The sequence below is a fragment of the Penicillium subrubescens genome (genome assembly GCF_028828155.1).
Source record: "Penicillium subrubescens strain IBT 31985 chromosome Unknown utg000001l_segment0_segment0, whole genome shotgun sequence".
Taxonomy (NCBI): domain Eukaryota; kingdom Fungi; phylum Ascomycota; class Eurotiomycetes; order Eurotiales; family Aspergillaceae; genus Penicillium; species Penicillium subrubescens.
Genome location: NW_026643151.1, coordinates 2,835,959 through 2,855,914, shown reverse-complemented (window position 1 = coordinate 2,855,914; position 19,956 = coordinate 2,835,959). Strand labels below are relative to the sequence as shown.

Here is a 19,956-nt window from a genome sequence, read left to right as displayed (position 1 = left end):
CCCAATTACCCGTAGAAAATCCGGTTTACCACATGGCTGACCACCCCAGAAAGATAGCTCATTATTCATAAGCCGAAATTGCTGCTTATAGCTCAAAAATGGCTTACCATCAAGTGGCTGACAGAGATGTGTTGAATGAGGTATAAAGCCGAATGGTATAATATCAGCTAACTCGCATATCTCAAGGAATTCGAGGGTAAGATGTGCTCCGTGGCCATCAAAGAGTAGGAAGCGCTTTTCACCCTTTTTTAGACGGTCGGGTGTAGCAGTAGCTGAAATAAAATGATATAGCCATTCAGAAGCAATTTCATCAGAAATCCAGCCATTCGGTGAGGTAGCAGTAAGTGTGTTTAGAGGTAAATCCTCACTATTATGGAACCAGCTCTCCATAAAGACCCCGCCGCTTTTAAAGATAAATAGCGGATCCATTTGCCAGCCGTCAGCAGCAATACATTCGAGTGCAGTGATAGTTTCGCCTCGCTCAGCTTCAGCAAGGTCAGGGCAGTGCAATCTACCATTAATAACCTTACGAGACTGGCCCTGGCCAGGTTGGAAACCACACTCATCGAAGTTATAGACTAGCCTTGCAGGGATATCCTTTAGCAGGGTTGCAAGCTGATCATACCAGAAAGAGAGAGCCCCTGCATCTTCGGCTTGAATGCGCTTTGATTCCTTTAGATTCTGCTTCACTGGAGCGAGGGATAGGTGCTTTGGAAGGCGTGATATAAAGTAGTATGCCCAATTCTTGCCAACCGGCTGCCGACCCGCATCAGCGCGCGTAAGGGCCTGATTTGCCCACGCTTCTATAAGCTTTGCAGTAGGCGGTAGGTTCCAATCGCACATTTTGACTATCCAAGCAGTCAAAGCCTTCTCCTGATGTGATGTAAGCGCATTCTTGCGCGATTCAGTGGTAGAAAAGGGCGATCGGGCCTTCTTGACGCGATCGGCAAGGGTAGTTCGAGACACGCTAAATTCACGCGCAGTTTTAGCGATATTCGGCTTTTTTTGGTGTAGAACGGCTTTACAGGCCTTCTGCAGGCGATCCTCGTCAAAATTGGAGTATTTAGGCATATTGGGTGGTTGGGAAAGGGAGTTGAAATCGAATGGTAAAAATGTGACGGGGATTTAGGGGTGACGGGGATTTAGGGCGCACCCATAAGCGGAAGCGGTGGGTGGGCCGCAATATCATGGAGGGCACAGATATGAGGCAGAGACATGTACTGTAACTATTTGTATTGGCGGTAACTAACAATAAAGAACTTCCAGCAAATCAATAGCTATCCTAAGTGTGTACTTTTTAGCGTAATTAAGCCTGTACGTACAACAGTATAAGTGTCTGTGGGGCGAAATGGGGGGCATGTTTTGACAGTTTACCAACAAAAATAAGGCTGCTTTACCGTCCACGGGTACTAGTCCGTCTTGGTAATATTTTCGTGAAGTGCATCGAGCAAGAGCCCCCTTGATAGTCTCTTAAAATCAGATTATTCCCCATGACTGAAATATATCATCACTGAGAATCAATCAATGAAAATTGTCCCCACAATGCCTGTATGATTCCACATTCACGAATACTTCTTCTCACGAGAGTTTATCCGGCATCGTCGGAGAGGTTCCCGCACACACAAGGAGTTAAACATGATAGCAGGTCAGAGAAGTCCGAGAAAAGAGGGAACCATATATTGTTGGCGATAATCGGTTTCAGCGGTATATTCTGGAGGGCACAAGAAGTCCTATATCAATAAGTAGATGATGAACAATCCCTCCCCTTCGTCGGTGGCTGGCTCCTTGGCATGAGGAGCACTGACGAGCATGATCCCCCCACCCCCCCCCCCCCCCCACTTCACTCACGCCTCTCGACACGGAACCATACACTACAGCAGGATCCGGCTCGGTATCGCCCTCAGGTCCATCTACCAGTTTGAATGACTTGACACATCGCAGTAACTAACTTAGTTCAGTCGCTTGTCGAACTCGACAACGTTGACGTTTACATCGGAGTGGATTGACCCGATATCGCCGCAAAGTCCACGCATGTAATATCGAGATAGCGGGGACTGAAAGTCTAAAGATCTATGTATCTTTCCTCGGACGAGGGGCCGATCAGTGGGCTAAGGGCTTAGCTGTAGCAGGGGGTCACGGTCGGGGATGGTCGGCCCCGCTACTCTTCTTTCGGTATGTCCCCTCATCGTGCAATGATGTTTCTGGATATATTGCAGGCGAAGGGTCTATGGATATAAGGGTCGAATTAATATCGCCAATCACTACAAATGCCAGCTTCAACACCTCGTCAAGAGTCTAGAAGAGGCGAGTTGGTATTTCAGGTACTCTTGGGTATCCTATTTCAATCCTTGCAGCCTGCTCCTGGAAAAGCTTGCGTCAAAGGTTGCATTGAACCGTCCAGGATTGGGGGACTTGCAAATGCCTAAGGGTAGGCGATACGCAGCCCACATGGAACAAGGCATCGGCGACCGGAGAGACTAATGTTGTCGGCTATAGCCGATGCTCGCTGCGTAGTTCGTCGTCAGTGCTGTCCACACCCAGTCGGCATTGAAGGGGGCCATCTCACTGGTGCCGAGCTCTTGCATGCGGGGCCCCGGATCCTCTATATTGCTGTCTTTGGTCTCACCGTTAAGCAGCGTATCGCTAAACATCATGTTCAATACATTTGTGGGAATTGACCACAACGATGCAACCAGAAATCCTTCTGGGCGACGCCGTGCTATCGTGGCTAAGGCTTGTGTGGAATGCCGGCGACGAAAGACCAAGTGCATTGGCACCCAGCCCTGCACTGGCTGTCTAGCGTGCAATGTGGAATGTGTATTTCCCGAATATCGCCGGCGAGGCAGAAAGTATGTCTTAGTATTGGACTGGATATACGAGCATATTGAATAATTTTGTTCATCTAGAAGCCAGAAGGCCCTCAGCAACGCTCCGAATAATGGCTACGAATCAATCGTCAATCTCCTTTTCCCCCACACGCCTGTACATTCGCTCAAAGGCCTTTCGCGATCAGATTTGTTGGACCGTGCGAAGATTCTTAATATCGAAGACGACCATTCTCCATTGACAAGCAATCAAAGTTCCTCAATCGCGTCACCAGATATCTTAAAACCTGTCAAGGCAAGGGCTGTACCGGACGTGGAAGCCAATGACAGGCTATACAAACTCCAATACAGAGACTCCCGTCCGTTTGAATGGGACGAAACCTCCCCAGGATACCACCCTTCCGTGGAGGACGACGTGAACTCACTCTCGTTGTCCACGGATCGAAGATCCTCCTTTGTGGGAATATCATCTGTTGCCGCAGCGATAAGAGCCCTGACAAGCATTCTACCCACCCAATTCCTTGATGAAAGGAGCACAGTACCAAGTTCTTTGCCGGGCTACACAGAGAATCCGCCTCCTATCATATCGTCGACTACGTCTTATCGAGTCATTTCCCACCGTGATGAGCAAAGATTGATCGACGCATATTTTGCTACCATCCATATATTCGTCCCTATCATCCATGAGCCCAGCTTCCGAACAAAATACCTGACAAGCAGTGGTAGCCAGGACCGATCCTGGCTGGCACTCCTCAACATGGTTCTTGCTCTGGGAAGCGTTGCCACTTCACCCGGCGATTCCGATGAGGATTTCGAATACTACCATGTAGCCCAACAATACCTTTCACTGGAAAGCTTTGGAAACGGGCGTCTGGAAACATTACAGGCGCTGGTGCTTATGGGCGGGCAATATTTGCACTCCCGAAATAGGCCAAATATCGCATCTGCCATAATTGGAGCGTGCTATCGAATCGCAAGTGGTCTTGGTTTACATCTGAGACTCCCCGAAGGTACCGAGGGCAAGGTAAGCCTCCAAGAAGAGGTGAAGCGACGGAATTGGTGGGCTATCTATGTGCTTGACACATGGGGCTCTACAACGCTGGGTCGGCCCTCAGTTCCGCTTGGTAGTTTGGTCGATACCCCGAGAAACACCGATGATGATCAAGTGAGGCTACTTCCCCTCGGATTCGAGATTTTCTTGTTTAATATGGGAGGCAGCTAATTATTTCCCAGCGCGGTGAACTTTCACCAAATGAGCCAACGATACATGCCCCTTTGATCCATAATATCCAGCTATGCCGGATTATCAACCGCATCCAAGATCGGTTACTTATCAATTCCCTCCTCGATGACAGCGAAATACAATTTTATGATGACATGTTACTCTCTTGGTTCGAAACCCTACCGCCATTCTTGCGCTTGCCCGATCCCAACGTGCCGGATTTTCAGGATGCCCGTGTTGTTCTTAAATGGAGATACCAAAATATTCGATTCCTCTTACATCGCCCCCTGGTTCTTGATACTGTGATTCGAAAAACGCCACTTCATTGCCTCTCTACAAATGAGCAAGCTATCGTCTCACGATGTCGTAACATTGCAGCAGAATCTATTCTGAGTATCCAAGAAGAATGGCGCCCAAACAAGATATGCTGCTGGAATGCGATGTGGTTCATGTTCCAGGCCTGTTTAGTGACATTGATGGCGTTGGCTATTGAGCCCACTGATCATCCTGAGTACCCAAACTGGTGCAATCAAGTACAGATTGGGATCGTAACTTGCGAGGAAATGTCCAAATTCAGCCCAGTCGGCCAAAAGACGAAAGTATGTTTGGAGCAAATGTTCATGGCCGCCATCAAGGGATCTCCTCCGACTTTTCGGTACGAACACATAAGCACGCAGCCTCCCTTGGATACCATCATGGGAATATTCGCAAATGATTGGGACCATTTGAATGGAGATGCGATTTTCTCTCAGTTTACTACCCCGGCCAGCTCATACATCGACGATCAAATTCTTCACATGCAATATCAACCACATCGATGAGAAGCCAATTTACACCTCCCCCATCAACCTGCTAAAGCATATATCAACTCGCTACTCCGTACTTGCTCTGAAATCCTACAGGGCTTACCAGGGAACCGGATATTGAAGCGAGTTTTCTTACGGTCTGAGTTCCATTAATGCAAATACCGAATGATTGTCAACAGAGCTGTAGAGCAGGCTCTCTATTCACGCTGCCACTCTCGATTTGAAGCAACAGCGACGTCAGGAGTCACTTCGTTTTTCTCTCGGTGTTTTGTGCCACACTCCGACCGTAGAAGAAGAGGCCCCTCGTCCCAAACGGCTTTAGTATACTAAATTACCCGAATCCCGGCCGCTAGCCTCAAGAACACACCGGTTCCGTTTTAATCCCGACGAACAACCCATCTTATCCGAAATACGCGATAGAACTTTCCGCGGCATTTCATGAGCCCCTCGGTGAATCTGACATTCGCCCCTAGGCCCAACCTCATTCCACAATCCCGCATACACGAGTGAGCTGCCTTTTGCAGAAGTATGGAGTCTGCATACTTGAGCAATAAGCGGTCCGTGGGCGATGGGCCAGTGCTATACTACTTCGGGGTAAAGCCAGCCGGGGCTGTTGCAACGTCATTAATGAGTTGCAGCTATTTGTGCCGTGCCTTTGATCGTCAGGGATTCCTTGGTCATGATGCATGCATTCCCAGAGAATTCAGCAGTGACCCGTATGGGAAAGCGTTCTGGAGCTAGTGCTAGTGAGCGAAATTATTCGTTTTCGTAGTCGCCACCACCTGAGGATATGTTGAGCTTACACTCCTCTTGTATCTCATGCGCTACTTCCATTTTCAGGCCAGAGATTCGGCTTATGCGGGGCATGACGAATACGAAGAAGTGACTCACTAAAAGATTCCCCAACTTCGACTACAAATGGTGTCAAGATCAAGAACACTTGTCAGAGTGAATCTCACCAAAAACTCCTTCCGTGCATACCATATAGATTGTAACTAAAGATGGCCTGCCGACCCGATCCAGAGATTGTGCTTTACGACTTGGCCTGCACCAAGAACGTCTGTTTCTCTCCAGTAGTGTGGCGTATCCGCCTCCTGCTCAACTATAAACAGATCCCTTACAAAACCATATTCCTCGAATTTCCCGATATTGAACCTACACTGAAAGCGCTGTAAGTTTTATTTGATATTTCGAGGCCTCGCATCTCTTTTTTTCCACGATTCGGCGAGAGAGTTGCCAGTCGCGCATCAACCCCACTTATCTCTGATTGTGACCTCTTCTCCAGCGGCATAGAATCCCAATCCAAGTACACAGTTCCTGCCATCCACCATGTGCCGAGTAACACTTATATGATGGACTCGACTCCCATCGCTCAATTTATCGAGTCTACCTATCTAGACCGGCCAGTTCCGTTGACTTCAGAGCTCGGGCGTGAGATCGAAACTAAAGCACGCGCTGTTGTCGGCCCGACCTTCCGCAACTCAGTAATGCCGCGAGAGGCGAATATTCTGTCTCCTCTCTCACAGGAGTACTTCCGCAGAGCTTGTGAAGCAACCCTTGGACATCCGCTCGAGGATCTTCTTGAGCGGGAGGAGAACAGTTGGAATTCCTTGGCAGACGGTATTCGTGCTGTCGGGGAACTGATGCAGACAAACAAAGCCGATGGGCCTTTTGTACTAGGCGCCCAACCAAGCTATACTGACTTTTTCATTGCTGGTTCCCTTCAGAGTGCTAGGATGGTGGACGAGGGGGTATTCCAAAGGAACATCAAGTTCCCTGGTTATTGGGAGATTTATGAGGCTTGTTTACCATACATGGACAAAAGAGATTAATTCGTTGGCAGAGAACAATGACATCAACTTTTACATAGCATCTTACTTGTTCTTTCCAGGTAATAGAGTTGGATGTAGTCTGACTCGCGTGGTGTCGTAATACAAATGATTCCTATTTGGGATTTATGCAGACATGCGGCAGGGCTGTGCATGATCTCGAAGTTAAGATTTGTGTCCTTGTTTCCTCCACCCAAACAACTCAAAAATTCCTATAGCCTGTTATGACATAATTTATCCGAGAACAAGCATTCAACTCCATTTGTGGTAAGTCAGACAAGCTTCCCCGCATTTTGAACTGGAAATCTTCCGTACGTCCGTATGAGATAAGGTCGAGGATCACAGTTTGCCCCTCTTTTTTAAGCAAGGGGGGCAACATTTAAAAGGTAATATCAAGACCTTCGTTCTCTACAAGAAGTTTATCTTGGAGCATGCATTTATCTGTATCTCAATCAGGAATCAACTATGCTTTGGGCTACCATTTTTGCTAACTTGGCCCTAGGCCTTCCTCTGCTATCGGAAGGGAGCCCTCTTAACAAGGGTAGACATTCCAAAAACCCAACTGTTGACTTAGGCTACGCCCAGTATGAGGGTACCGCTCTCGATGTTGGAGTAAATCAATTTCTTGGAATTCGATATGCTGCACCGCCTCTCGGAAACTTGCGGTTCAGGGCGCCAGAAGATCCTGTTATTACTCACGGAGTTCAAGATGCTAAAGAGGTAGTGTAAATATACTTGTTCGTGCTTGCAGCTTCAACGATCTCAAATTCTCACCTTTGCCTAGTTTGGAGCAACCTGCATCGGTACATCTGGGTCTGGACCGGCGCTAAGCAGTACCACTAACGAGGACTGTCTTTTTATCGATGTCTTTGCACCCGCCAAAACAAAGCCGCATCAGAAGCTGCCAGTTTGGTTCTTTATTCAAGGTGGTGGTTATGCCGCAAATTCAGACAGGAACTTCAATGGATCCGAAGTCGTCGCCAAATCAAATTTCAGCATGATTTTTGTTCAAATGAATTACCGTGTCGGTGCATTTGGATTTCTAGCCAGTGAGAAGCTGCGAGAAAACGGTAATCTGAACGTCGGGCTTCTTGATCAGCAAAAAGCATTGGAATGGGCGCGGAAGAACATCCACCTTGTGAGAGCTGATTTCACCTCGATGAATTTTTTCTGTAATGGGGTACAGATTGAAAGTTCAATCTAACTTGATCATAGTTCGGAGGAGATCCTGAGCATATTGTTATTCATGGAACGTCTGCTGGCGGTGGCTCGGTGGCCTATCACCTCACAGCATACGGGGGAGAGAAAGAGAAATTGTTTGTCGGTGCGATAGCCGAGTCACCGTTCCTTCCCACCCACAGGACTGTCGCTGAGTCTGAATTTCAATACCAAAGATTTGTGGAGGGCACCGGCTGCGGAGACCATGAAGATGCTCTTGCCTGCCTTCGATCCCAAGATACAGCGACTCTTCAGTCTGCCGATGTGGCTTCTCGCTTCCCTGGGACAAGTATAACCCCTTTGTGGTATTTCTTACCTGTGATCGACGGCACGTTTGCCCCAGACCAGCTTTATACGCTCTTCGAACAAGGCAGAGTGACAAGAGTCCCGGTAATGGTTGGCGATGACAATGACGAAGGAACATATTTCACCCCGAATGCCAGCACCTCTGCAGAATTCCTGGATTTCATGCAGGCCAACTATCCCCGCCTGACCTCCACTGACCTTCAAATTATCAACGAAACGTATCCACCGGGAGCATTAATGGTAGATCATGCTCCATACTTCGCCCCAGCTGCTCAGGCTTACGGAGAATCGACGTTCACTTGTCCCGGGAATGAGATATCCTCATCTATCGCAAAGTACTTCCACCCCTCCAAAGCTTGGAACTACCGTTACAATGTATGGGATGCAGATTACCAGAATGCGGGTTTAGGAGTACCACACGTGACTGAAAAGCCAGCGGTTTGGGGTCCTGGATATGCAGGAGCGTGTGATAACTGTTCCTACTTGACCTACAACAAGCCCATGGTCCCTATTGTCATGGACTATTGGATCAGCTTCATACTTTCGCTGGACCCCAACACATACCGGGACAGCTCTGCACCGGAGTGGAAGCCATGGGGGACTGCGGGTGGCCAAAGAATGCGGTTCCAGCTTGATGCAACAGACATGGAGCCAGTTCCCGATGATCAAAAACACAGATGCATGGTTTGGAAACATTTGGCTGGAATGATGGAACAATGATTGCACATAGTATCGAGCTGTTATATATGATGTGAGCTATGCGATGTGTTTAATTGTTCATCATGCATGTGTTGAGGTATCGTCAAGCTTTTTTAGATAGTTATCCAGTTTGGAGAAATTCAGGAATCTGGTGGCTTGGAATGGCTTACCTTCTACCTAACACTCTCGATTGCCCATCCACTCCATACTCTCGGATCACTGGCAGCAATCCTGTCCGGTCTATCGACACGAGGTTTCAATTCCAACCATGGCCATTTCTCGTGATCAAAACAAGGGAATATGTACACGGTCGCTTCTTTTTGCCTGTTCTTTATGGTCTTACGATGATGCTGACATAACATCTACTGGAACCATGGTTCGTATCTATGAAATACCGTAGAGTGCATAAATTGACCCGCCTTTTTGATACTTATATTATTATCGATTCTGATTAATAGAGGGCCCATGAGGTTCTTCTGAGATAATAGAACTTGTACCTAAGAAGCAATGTTCTCGGTGAGTCGTTCAAGATTGGCGGGAAATTCTGACTCCCATAAAAGTCGCTGGCTTTACCGCGAGTCGAACCCCACCACGGCCCCTTAAAGGGGAACTAAAAAAAAAAAGACGAAAGCGGGCATCTGACGAAACGGGATAGAATCCTACAGTGTGTCGAAACACTCTGCAACATTGTGCCAGAGACCCGCAATATCGTCGCTTTTGTGTAGTCCTCTACCCTTGGTCGGGCAGCACACTTCAGAGCCAAGGTGTCGCCATACTTATCCCTAATCTCTATAATTAATTCAAAGTGAGAGTATATGAGGTAAGAGAGGAGGAATAAGCAGGGGATCTTTGCATTTTGCAGATTCGACTTGTGTCTAATTGGCTTCGAGGTTAATTGTCGTACTTTCTTACCTATCACGATTCACGAGCCCAACTCTTCCCAACAATCTCGGGGATTGGCGATGTGATCTTTGTGACAAGGGCTGAGAAGCGGGTCTCGTGCATGAGCTGAAGACACTGCACGTCTCCGCCAAGGGATCAGCAAATTGACAGAATCAGCCGCGCTATTGAATTTGAGTGCATCGCCAAGCATTGATGTGTAACATATCCGACCAGTAATCGTCGACAATGCAAGGGGAGTGCTAAAAGATCAACACAAAACAAATGAGGACTGCGTTCCGTATATCGGGGTATTAATTGATGGTCCAGCTGCTGAGTGGGCATCATGATGGAGGAAAGATTCTCAAATTTTTTGAAACCCTCAACTCGTGAAGATTGTCGCATTTCCATCCGCAAAAATGCACGCATTGACTTTGCTCATAGGGCTCACCTCCTTGGTGTTGCCCTCGACTGCTCTTCCTCATAACACCCGGAGAGCTGCAGATGTATGTCCCTATCCGCCCACCTATCAAAGAACAAATTTTCTAACATTGTGCAGTACAAAATCCCCGACCATTGCTATCCCAATCCCTGTGCCGGAATCACTTCCCAAAATGACACCTACGTTTGTGGTGACCCACGCTTGGGACCTGTTCAGGCACCCAAGAAGTTTCCTCTAGACAATGAGCTCCAAAGCTACGAGCGCTTTGGTGCTTTGTGTCCCGCGGCATTCCTCGAGAAATGGGCTGGATCGACCGATTCCAGTGCTTCATACAAATACCCGCCCGCCAATGGCTTCGTTGTCAACACTGCTGGGGCCCCGATCATTGGCAATGCCACGCTGTCTGTGGGCCAGAAGGTCGATCGCTTCGGTTCTGAGTATGGCAAGTTCCTGGCACCGCTAGGCGCACCTTATATCCAGCGCGCACTACCACCAAGCAACTTGGATACCTACGATGGCGATCACCCGTTCAACTATTACGTTTACCAAGTGACAAAGAGCTTTGATGTTGGTATGGGGCCGATTGCGCCATGGTTTGAGCAGCCGGGTATGGGTACTCAATTTGTGACTTATTCCAACGTCAAGGACCTCTTGGCGGGAGGTTATCTGCGTCGCTTAACACCAGAGGAGTATGATGAGCCGCGAGAATTCTCAGACGATTATACACCCAGCCCAGCTAGGGTCAAGCGTCACTGAATACATTGTCTAGATCAGAGGCTTGCGTTGGCTGAGAGGGCATTGCCGTTGTTGTAGAAGATACACTCAGCTTAAATGTAATAGTCTTGTCCGAGCTACTCGCTACTACCACTGCACGCCTCGCCACTGAGTCGGGCTTCATTCCATTCTACCGGATGTCGGTTCTGGTACAAAGTATCCAGGATGGCGCAACCTGAGTCTGCATCCAAATGCCTCATAACTCTAAGCTCTTCTAAGATTTTCGCTGGCTTTGAAGCTTACAAGATGTCGTCGTCACGACTTTCCGAGATCTCACTACAGATACGAGATGATGTGGCCGCACTTGGGACTACAGCCAGCACATCAGATTAATGTTCGGGGACGCTCAGCCTCAATGTCAGGCTAGGCGGGGTGGCCTGATGAGGTCAACCGTTAACCACTGTTTAGAAATAATTATGCGGGGAAAAAGGTTATCGACGAATTGCGGGCAAGCATGCCGCCGAGTGTGCCGCCAATCGGAGCCTTTGGCGTGTTGCGGTCATCCGAGGTGGCGATAGCCGAGAGATTTCGATATCGTATTGTACTACTCTTTCGTGGTTTTATTTTCTGAGCAGGGGAAGAGCCCATCATATCTGAGACATTATCTTAGAATTCAAGGCCCGCAAAGTATCAGGGTCCTCGCGTGACCGAAACTGGCCTGTCAACTATAATTAGGATACCCGACCATGGAACTATACATCGATAGCCTTCTTCCATGGAACGAAGTATACAGTATAGTACGGATCATGGATCAGTTACGAAAGATTCGGGCCCCCAAGGTGTTTAACCATGGAGCCTAGAGCGATCTCTATCTAGTTTCAGTTTCGTGGATGGAATACCGAAAACTCAGCCTCTTAGACTGCTGGAGCTGTCCAGATTCTGTGTTTTCTATAGGCTGAACAAGCCAAGACTGTGTTGTTATACGTCACCATTCGTGTCTCTGAATAAGGCGAACTATCATGAGGCAGTATACGAATGCTGGTTTCTAAAAATGTCTGAGATTGTAGGAGATCTCCTGATGGTGGGAGTAGAATTCGAGTATTTAAAGTTGCTGAATCTCCCTCGAATGCGCAATCATTTCAGACACACGAACAGCACAATATCTAAAGCATAATTTTCAAGACCATCTATTAATTACTACGACACGAATTACTTCAAAGTTCAAAATGAAGTTCTCCGACGCCCTCACTCTCACCGTGGGCCTTGCTACTGCTGCCAGCGCCAGTCCTGTGCGACGTACTGATCAGGTTGCTATCACCTTCATCGGCGCTGCCGACGCCCAATTCTCTCAGAGCTTCCCCACGGATGGTTCTCGGGTGTCCATCAGTACGTTCAATTCATGCGCCTATCTATAAGCTCTGTGTGACAAAGCTGACTCGGCTAGCCAATCCTCTGAGCATCTCCCACATCTCATCCGGCACCAATGGTGTCTCTTGCACATTCCATGGCATTGACAACAGTGACACCACTGTCAATGGAGCTCAGACTGTTGATGTTGGACCCCCTCAGACTCAGGTCTATGGATCCTGCCACTTGAATGGTGAAAGCCCTCAAGTGTCAGTCAGCTTCATCGGTGCCGCGGATGCCCAATTCTCTCAGAGCTTCCCCGTTGATGGCTCGTCTGTGCAGATCAGTAAGTCTACACATGAGAATGATGATGGAAAAAGTATCATTTCATAGATAGAGAAAGCTTACTGTTATAGCTAACCCCCTGAGCATCTCCCACATTGAGATCAACTCTGCTGGGGCGTCTTGCGTGTTCAAGGGAATCGACAACAGCGTCACCACAGTCACTGGACCTGCCACTGTCGATGTCGGCCCTCCTCAGACTCAGGTCCAGGGCACATGCTCGGCTGTCTAATAGCGATCCTGGGGGAGTCATTGCAAGTCACTATCGCTCCATAACGTTCATTTATATATTGTTTATAAACTTTCCTTACTTTCCGTCAGTTTGCATTCGGGAGCGAGAGATATGACATGGGACAGATAATATTGGTGTCAATGGCAAGGAGATGGAAGCGAAGCTCGAAGAATGACATGAAATGACAGAGATTCGGTCACTCCTTCCTTACTGTGATTTGAGTTGTATTGCTAGATTGAATACACAATCCACTCATTTGTTTGATCAAAGTCCCACAAACTCTTCCAAGGCAGACATACACTCAGTTTCTGCCTTGCTGCATCTTTTTACCTCTTTAGGCAGCATATCTCAAGGCATCCAACAAGTCCCCATGCTTGTGATCCCCCACGATATCTCTTTCGTCTTTCACCACTTCATCTTATCCTCTCCATCATCCATCATCCACTCAAAGCAAGTATGGCGCCAAACTCCCTTTCCGCTGTCTCCTCTCTATCGCCGTCAAACGTCCACCGCTCCTCCTTCAGTGAGCCGGCTCTCACCCCGCACCTCCCAATGAAAACCACCGCCATCAAGCTCGACGAGATTGAGCGCTGGCTCGCCAATCCGGAGCTCCATGCAATCGACACCATTGAATCCTCCCTGCTCCCGAGTCCGATGCATATACATACATATACTCACCCAATCCCCTCGGGCTGCAAATGGGACCAAAAATCCGAGGACGAGAATCCACAACCACCAAAGAAGAAGAGAAAGATCCAGGCCTACGATGGTCCTTCAAGGTACTGAGCCTGCTTCCGAACCCTCCTGCGTACCTGGCATCCAAAGCCACCAGTCTCCCACTCGAAGCTTCAGGCCTCGCCGTTACCCTTAAGAAATGTTCATGGATAGATATTCGAGTACTGTAATAATTGTGAATCATTCATTGATTTCATCGCACCTTTTCTCTGCCGGCCAAGCAGAGAATGGCACACAAATCTGCTCATCCCGGAGTAAAGTTCCACCGGCGCCCGTGCCTGCTGACTCACCCACCTGACCCACGGGTGGGTCCCGTGCAAATATAAAAAGGCGTCGCTCCTCCCAAAAGTTTTCTCTTCTTCAAGCGACTCTACGTACGTGATTCCCACCCCCTACAGTGGCATTTTCATTCCAACTGTTGAAGCATCTGCTAACATGTCTTCCTCCTACAGTTCAAAGAATCACTTTAGAGTAGACGTCCCACTTCTAAGCTCTTTAAACGAGCCACAGAATCTTCACCCTTGCTGATGACTGCTATGTCCTCGATGCCCTAAAGTGAAGCCATTTGGACTCCCGCCTCGACTGACACGCGTGCTTCGGCGTCTGCATGTTGGTCCAGGGAGTGGTGATGATCTTGATCTGGTCTCGGCGTCTGACTTCGGTCGGCTGGTCCTGGTGGGTGTCGAGGAGGTCTGAAAGGTGCTTTAACTCTTGTTGTTTTCTTCCCTTTGATGTTGGGGGCAGATCTCAGCGAGAGAGAAGAGATGGAGATGCGACAAATGTTTTTCTTTCTACATAGCTTCGATGAAAATTTCAATCCAAATTTTGGCCCAAACATTATCGCCAAAAAAATTTCCTTGTAAACTTCTTATCACTTATCGTCACATGACTATAAAAGGCCATGCAACAGTGATCCTCACTTTTTGTGCTCCGCCGAGTCCGCCGCGCCTACTTTAAGCCTCAGCAAATTTTTCTTCTCCTTAGGCTTGGGAAGAAATAGTTTCTCTGTCAACAACGCGCTCCACTCTTCATGCCTTGATATCCAGGCACACAGTGTGGGGCCCCAATATTTTTGCATCCCAAACACGCGGTCGTAGGGAACACACCGATATCCCTCGCGTGTCTCGCTCCGTCGCGTACAACCACTCTTCCAAACGTACGATCAATATCCTATCACTATGGCACGTTCCAAAGAGCTTACCCCCGCGATACGCGAGCGGATATGCGAACTACATGCCATCGATTGGGGCTATAAACGCATACATCAACGATATCCCACTATACCCATTTCAACAATTCGATATACGATAAAAAAGGAGCCTGAGCGCCGAGAAGGCGTATCAAAGCGTCGATCAGGTCGCCCAAAGAAGTCGAAAATAAATGAGCCAGCTACCAAAGCCGATAATGATCCAAAGGCTGACAGCGGTGCAACGGCCGACAGTGATCCGAAAGCTCATAACGATCACGATGTTGTTACTGAGAGGACAACCGAGTCCACAACTTCTGGGGCCGAACGAAATAGTGGATCATAGCCCCGACGGTATGGGATCTGACATGTGAGGAGCTTTTTATCCCACTCAAATAAGCAGCAGTTATCACTCACCAGGTCGCCTGATAGCCTAAGCTACTATAGCTCGAGATAATTTGCGGTGCCGAGAATCATCTTCCGTTTCGGGGAGCATACTCATACGACCGCTTCTGTATATAACGAATGACCTTCAGTCACTCTATTCAAGAGAATAATCATGACAATGCTATCAATATCAGCTAAGAGACACCAGACCTTTGTTACCTGTGGACCATCCACTGACTGTGGACACGGAAGAGAACAGACCTTTGCCTGAGGAGCGGTAAAACGGGCAGTACACACACTTTCTAAGTGCTCGAAATTATGTCTAAAGATCCATGCAAAAAAAATGGGGGGAAAAATGAGTGTTCAGGGTGACTATGGCAATGATTGAAAAGATCCTTGGTTGTTGGTCTATCTGTGGCAGGAGTATGTAGATCGCAGTCTTGCTTTGTCTAGTCCATGCGGGCATCATCCCTCCTGGTTGTCGTTCACAAATGTATTCTCCTTTTGATATTCCTCTAGCCGTTCAAGCGATATGCCTTCCACTGGAATCCAGTCAAGATCGTGATCCTAGCCATCGTTGTCGGACATCAAAAATTCAAAGCTGGCGGGATTGTGTGATCTTCTCCGTGATTCAATTTGTTTGAAAATGTTTAGCCCGGATCTCGAAGCCCAGTTTTCTCCAATCACGCCTGCTCGTCAGAGGTGAGAGAGCCAGAATGTACCTTTTTTTTTTGGAGGGCAAATTGTGACTCATTCAGAGTCTCAGTGCCTCAAATCTCAACCGCTCCGTTCGTGGCCATGTATCACTAATCGGGTAGGCCACGTTTGCCTCAAAAGGCCAAGGTCCAACCGCGGGCCCATACGGAAATTCACTCAGCACAACCACCCACAAAGAGAGTTCTTTGACCAAGTAGGCGACGGTCTCTCCGTAGATATGTCCACAGTTTTAGTGTTGAAAACTGCGTAACCTGATCTGTGGAGATCCCCGACGATGTTGCATATCATGTCAGGGACATGTAGCACGTTCTTCAAACGGAGGATGCCATGTCGGTCCGGGCCGAATCCGACAGGGAGATCGACGGTTCCGACTCGAATGACTACCTTGACCAAGGTGACCAGTTTCCAGAAACGACTCGAAGGGGGTGTAATCATCGCCAAACCAATATTCATCTCTAGCAACACTAATGAGGGGTCAGACACTGCTTGATCCCCAGAATTTCCGAGACTTACTGAACGTTGGATAGGGTTGACCAAACCCAAGCCGGGCAAGGAAGAAGGGTCTCGTCAGCCCCCACAAGAATCAGTACCATAGAAGAGGCTAATCTTGATGAAAGAAGAAGAAGCTGTTGTAGAATATCGAATCCGGGTCGAGAGGGGAAAGAGGAAGAATGAAAGAAGCGACCTTAACAGGCTGCTGGAGTCATTCAAGCGGAGTGTGAAGCACACTAGAATGTTGGAACTTCCGTCATCAATTTGCGGGTTTTCTTTGATGGTTACAGGACAAAGTTTGAGGTATTGCCTGTCGAAAGGCTAGCTGGTGAAGGATAAGCATAACCTCAAGGTCGACGGTTCCACAACCTTTGGATGTTGGTACAATTGACGGCCCAGATAATGGTTTTTTTACATGATTTGCCATCAGATATTCACTGGCTTGCTGCAATGATCGGGCTCGCATTCCATAATTCGCTGCTCTCCGCCACCTGGCTGTTCCAAAGACATGTCTTCTGCTGAAATGTGGTCGACCTCATCATTTCGATTGTCGCAGTCGTCGGCGGCGTCATTTTCGATGAACTCTCGCAAAATCTTGCGGCCTTCTTACTGGTACTCTTTGGAGTAGATGCTCAGTCCGTAGCTCCGCAGGAACCTGAACTCGTTCACCCAATGCTTTGTTAGCCTTGCTTTCTCTGTTGGATTAAGAGGGAGGTTTTCTGGAGAGGTTTCTGAAGTCTCCTGAGAGCCCTTCAGAGCTGCAAATTTCTGCTGCTCCGCAACAGGCCAAGTGGCCCGAAGTTGGTAGGGAACCTCGGGGTTAAACGGTGAAGGGCCAACCACAGGGCTGAATGGAGGCTCACTCAAAAGAATCTCTAGGAAGCGTTTCTGACTCAGCCAGGCGATCGGCGCTTGAGGGGAACATTTGTCGAGAGACCAGCTGCAAAGGCCGTCGTCCGGGTTGAACGACAAGACAGAAATCGTATATCTCTCAGAGGCGACATTTCCAAGCATATTGCAGATCCCATCAGGGGCATGTAGTACGTTTTCTAGGCGCAGTTTTCCATGTGCTCCTGCGCCATCGTCAAGTGAATATTTCTTGACGCGCAGAGTGACAGTTCCGACCCCGATTACCTTGATTGGGGCCGTGATGACCGAGTCTTTTTCGAAAAAGGTGTCGAAAGGTGTGTAGTTATCACCAAACCAGGAGCGATCTTTCATAACACTAAGAAGTCGTCAGGCAGTCCCTAGCTTGCGAGGTGGGGAGACTCACTAGACATTCGAACAAGTTGAGTATATCCAGCTCGGGCAAGGGAGATGGGCATCATCTTCTTCAGACGATGACGACGTCAAGTTTGCTTTGATATTGATGCTAGAGGTCGTGAGGCTCGCAATGTTGAGGAAATCGGATTAATTCTGATAAAGGTGGAAGAGGAATTAAATATGTTCATCCAAGTCTGGATAAATAAATCTACCCTAAAAGAAGAGGAGAGATGATAGTAGGAAAAGGGGGTGGGAAAGAGTCGCGAATGTCACCAGTGTTTTCTAATCAGTAGGCGCGGGAGATACCATAACCGCGCATGCTGTTTACTTTCTAGTAGATCAAATTATGTATCACCTCCACGTGAGGAGTAGAGGCGGGAGTGCTTTGATTCAATCTTGGGTTTTTCCAGGGTATAGAGTACCCCATGGATCTATCAAAAGGGCCTCCTGGGGTCACAACTACACTGATTTAGATCCTTCAACATATACATCCACATTCTTTAGTAAATGGACAATTATCCGACACCCTGCGTCTGATGAATGAACTCTCATTTCATCCAAGTTCAAAGCAGGAAAAAACTTCTTTTAGAGCTTAGATATCTTAAACCATCCCACTTGTTCTGGATATGCCCTTGGCAGCCCAAGCTGTTCGAAACTTCGCAGGTGAGAATTGACGATGCAATTTGCCCCACATGAAAATTGAAAGAGCCAATCAATGCCCCGGTTTAGTGTCGAGTTATGCAAGTAATTCGCTCGCCAATCAGAGACAATCGCTAGGAATAACCTCACCCCGAGGCCTCGGAGAGCGTTCAGATTGGCTGATTCAAGTTCAGCATGGTGAATAAAAACTCCACTCGACGAGCACAACCAAACAAAAGCCTCAGGGATCGAAGTGGACTCCGATAAGCCCTGCCTCCCAGCAAAATTTTTGCCGGATGGCCTCAGCAATAATTGCCCCGTAAGAAAAAAAAATGAAGCCACCGTAGAACCAAGCTTAGTACAAGCCCCCATCCAAGCACCACCATCACCATGTCGCAGGTTGTATATATCACACTTGAAGAACGATCCACACCCAATCCTACAGACGGTATCCCTAAGACACAGTCCAATTGGATTCATCCGAACTTAATTGAAAGCGTCGACCCGGTCAAAGGCCGCCAGTTACGGGCTTCGGAACACATCCCGAAAGGCACCTGCGTCCTCGTCGACCACCCATATGCAATTATTTCCGTTGTGGATGATCCAGCGACAAACGACGACCTTATTTGCAGCAATCCTGCTTGTAATCGTCGGTCTCCGCGTCACCCGGGCCGATTCTCGTGCTCCAATTCTTGCATTGCGGATGTGACCTGGTGCAGCACCACTTGCAGAGATGCCGACAAGGCCCGCCATGATTTTGAATGTACATGGCTCAAACGCTATGCTGATCCCATACGAACGAAACGGGGCGAGTACGATTTTGGCATGTTATGGATGATTGTTCGACTACTTGCTTCTCGGCATACGGAGCCGGAGCCGCAAGAATATAATGTCGCAACGACGTCGCAGCGATGCAAACGTGGCTGGGCTGGTATTGAGTCACTTTGCGGATCTGTCGATACATGGCCTCATCAGCATGTCCGATTATGGACAACGTTGGTGAAGAAATATCTCCAGAATAGCCCCGTTCTGCCTCATGGATTAAGTGCAGACAGCGTGTTGCATCTGATCTGCCAGGAAGAGGCCAATTCCTTCGGTCTCTACCCAAGGGAAACGGGCATTTTCCCACCTCCACAGCCCCCTGTCGACCGAGGAGAGCAATTCGCTGCCGCGGTATATCCAACCGCTGCAATGGCAAATCACTCGTGTATACCAAATGTAAGCAAATCTGCCTCCCATCTTAGGATTTTTGTCTTGAGACTGACCCATAGTAGATGATACACAAGCCCGATGAAGATGGCCGCATGATCTTTACAGCTTCTCGCGACATTCTTGCAGGCCAAGAATGCTGCATTTCTTACTTCGACCTTACTAAGTTCACCAACTTAGCATCGCGCCGTGAGCATCTGCGTAAATCTTTCAAATTTACTTGTCAATGCGATCGATGCATATCCGAGGAGCCTGCGGAAGAGACAAACGACTGGGACTCAATGCCATTGATGGACATATAAGCGAATTGCAATTTTTTGGTGACGGCACTCCTGTAGAAAGTAATGACAGATATAACGACATACTTAAAAGCGATATACATGGCCACATATATAAGCAAAAGAAACTTCAATTGTTCTTCTACAGCTATCGGGTATGTATCGCACTCTATGCTTCATATAATCGTA

General features: G+C 48.1%; 8 protein-coding genes across 8 annotated transcripts; 7 read left to right on the top strand and 1 right to left on the bottom strand.

Annotated features, from left to right (window-relative positions):
* Nucleotides 1-2,652: 2,652 nt before the first annotated feature.
* Nucleotides 2,653-4,868, top strand: N7473_000963 (uncharacterized protein; the record flags this gene model as incomplete). Its single annotated transcript, XM_057146903.1, has 3 exons — nucleotides 2,653-2,849; nucleotides 2,907-3,990; nucleotides 4,059-4,868. The coding sequence occupies 3 exons, from the start codon at nucleotides 2,653-2,655 to the stop codon at nucleotides 4,866-4,868; spliced, it is 2,091 nt and encodes a 696-aa protein (XP_057014789.1).
* A 986-nt stretch (nucleotides 4,869-5,854) lies between these two features.
* Nucleotides 5,855-6,685, top strand: N7473_000962 (glutathione S-transferase family protein; the record flags this gene model as incomplete). Its single annotated transcript, XM_057146902.1, has 2 exons — nucleotides 5,855-6,024; nucleotides 6,139-6,685. 2 exons carry the CDS (start codon nucleotides 5,855-5,857, stop codon nucleotides 6,683-6,685), a joined length of 717 nt encoding a protein of 238 aa, XP_057014788.1.
* A 462-nt stretch (nucleotides 6,686-7,147) lies between these two features.
* N7473_000961 (uncharacterized protein) lies at nucleotides 7,148-8,926 on the top strand (the record flags this gene model as incomplete). Its single annotated transcript, XM_057146901.1, has 3 exons — nucleotides 7,148-7,405; nucleotides 7,467-7,820; nucleotides 7,898-8,926. The coding sequence occupies 3 exons, from the start codon at nucleotides 7,148-7,150 to the stop codon at nucleotides 8,924-8,926; spliced, it is 1,641 nt and encodes a 546-aa protein (XP_057014787.1).
* Nucleotides 8,927-10,203: 1,277 nt separating this feature from the next.
* On the top strand, nucleotides 10,204-10,982 carry N7473_000960 (TNT domain-containing protein; the record flags this gene model as incomplete). The annotated part of the gene is made up of 2 exons (XM_057146900.1): nucleotides 10,204-10,290; nucleotides 10,344-10,982. 2 exons carry the CDS (start codon nucleotides 10,204-10,206, stop codon nucleotides 10,980-10,982), a joined length of 726 nt encoding a protein of 241 aa, XP_057014786.1.
* A 1,184-nt stretch (nucleotides 10,983-12,166) lies between these two features.
* On the top strand, nucleotides 12,167-12,861 carry N7473_000959 (uncharacterized protein; the record flags this gene model as incomplete). The annotated part of the gene is made up of 3 exons (XM_057146899.1): nucleotides 12,167-12,326; nucleotides 12,385-12,633; nucleotides 12,704-12,861. 3 exons carry the CDS (start codon nucleotides 12,167-12,169, stop codon nucleotides 12,859-12,861), a joined length of 567 nt encoding a protein of 188 aa, XP_057014785.1.
* Nucleotides 12,862-13,317: 456 nt separating this feature from the next.
* On the top strand, nucleotides 13,318-13,647 carry N7473_000958 (uncharacterized protein; the record flags this gene model as incomplete). The annotated part of the gene is made up of 1 exon (XM_057146898.1): nucleotides 13,318-13,647. One exon carries the CDS (start codon nucleotides 13,318-13,320, stop codon nucleotides 13,645-13,647), a length of 330 nt encoding a protein of 109 aa, XP_057014784.1.
* A 3,337-nt stretch (nucleotides 13,648-16,984) lies between these two features.
* N7473_000957 (uncharacterized protein) lies at nucleotides 16,985-17,599 on the bottom strand (the record flags this gene model as incomplete). The annotated part of the gene is made up of 1 exon (XM_057146897.1): nucleotides 16,985-17,599. One exon carries the CDS (start codon nucleotides 17,597-17,599, stop codon nucleotides 16,985-16,987), a length of 615 nt encoding a protein of 204 aa, XP_057014783.1.
* Nucleotides 17,600-18,670: 1,071 nt separating this feature from the next.
* Nucleotides 18,671-19,791, top strand: N7473_000956 (SET domain-containing protein; the record flags this gene model as incomplete). Its single annotated transcript, XM_057146896.1, has 2 exons — nucleotides 18,671-19,498; nucleotides 19,555-19,791. 2 exons carry the CDS (start codon nucleotides 18,671-18,673, stop codon nucleotides 19,789-19,791), a joined length of 1,065 nt encoding a protein of 354 aa, XP_057014782.1.
* Between the last annotated feature and the right edge of the window lie 165 nt (nucleotides 19,792-19,956).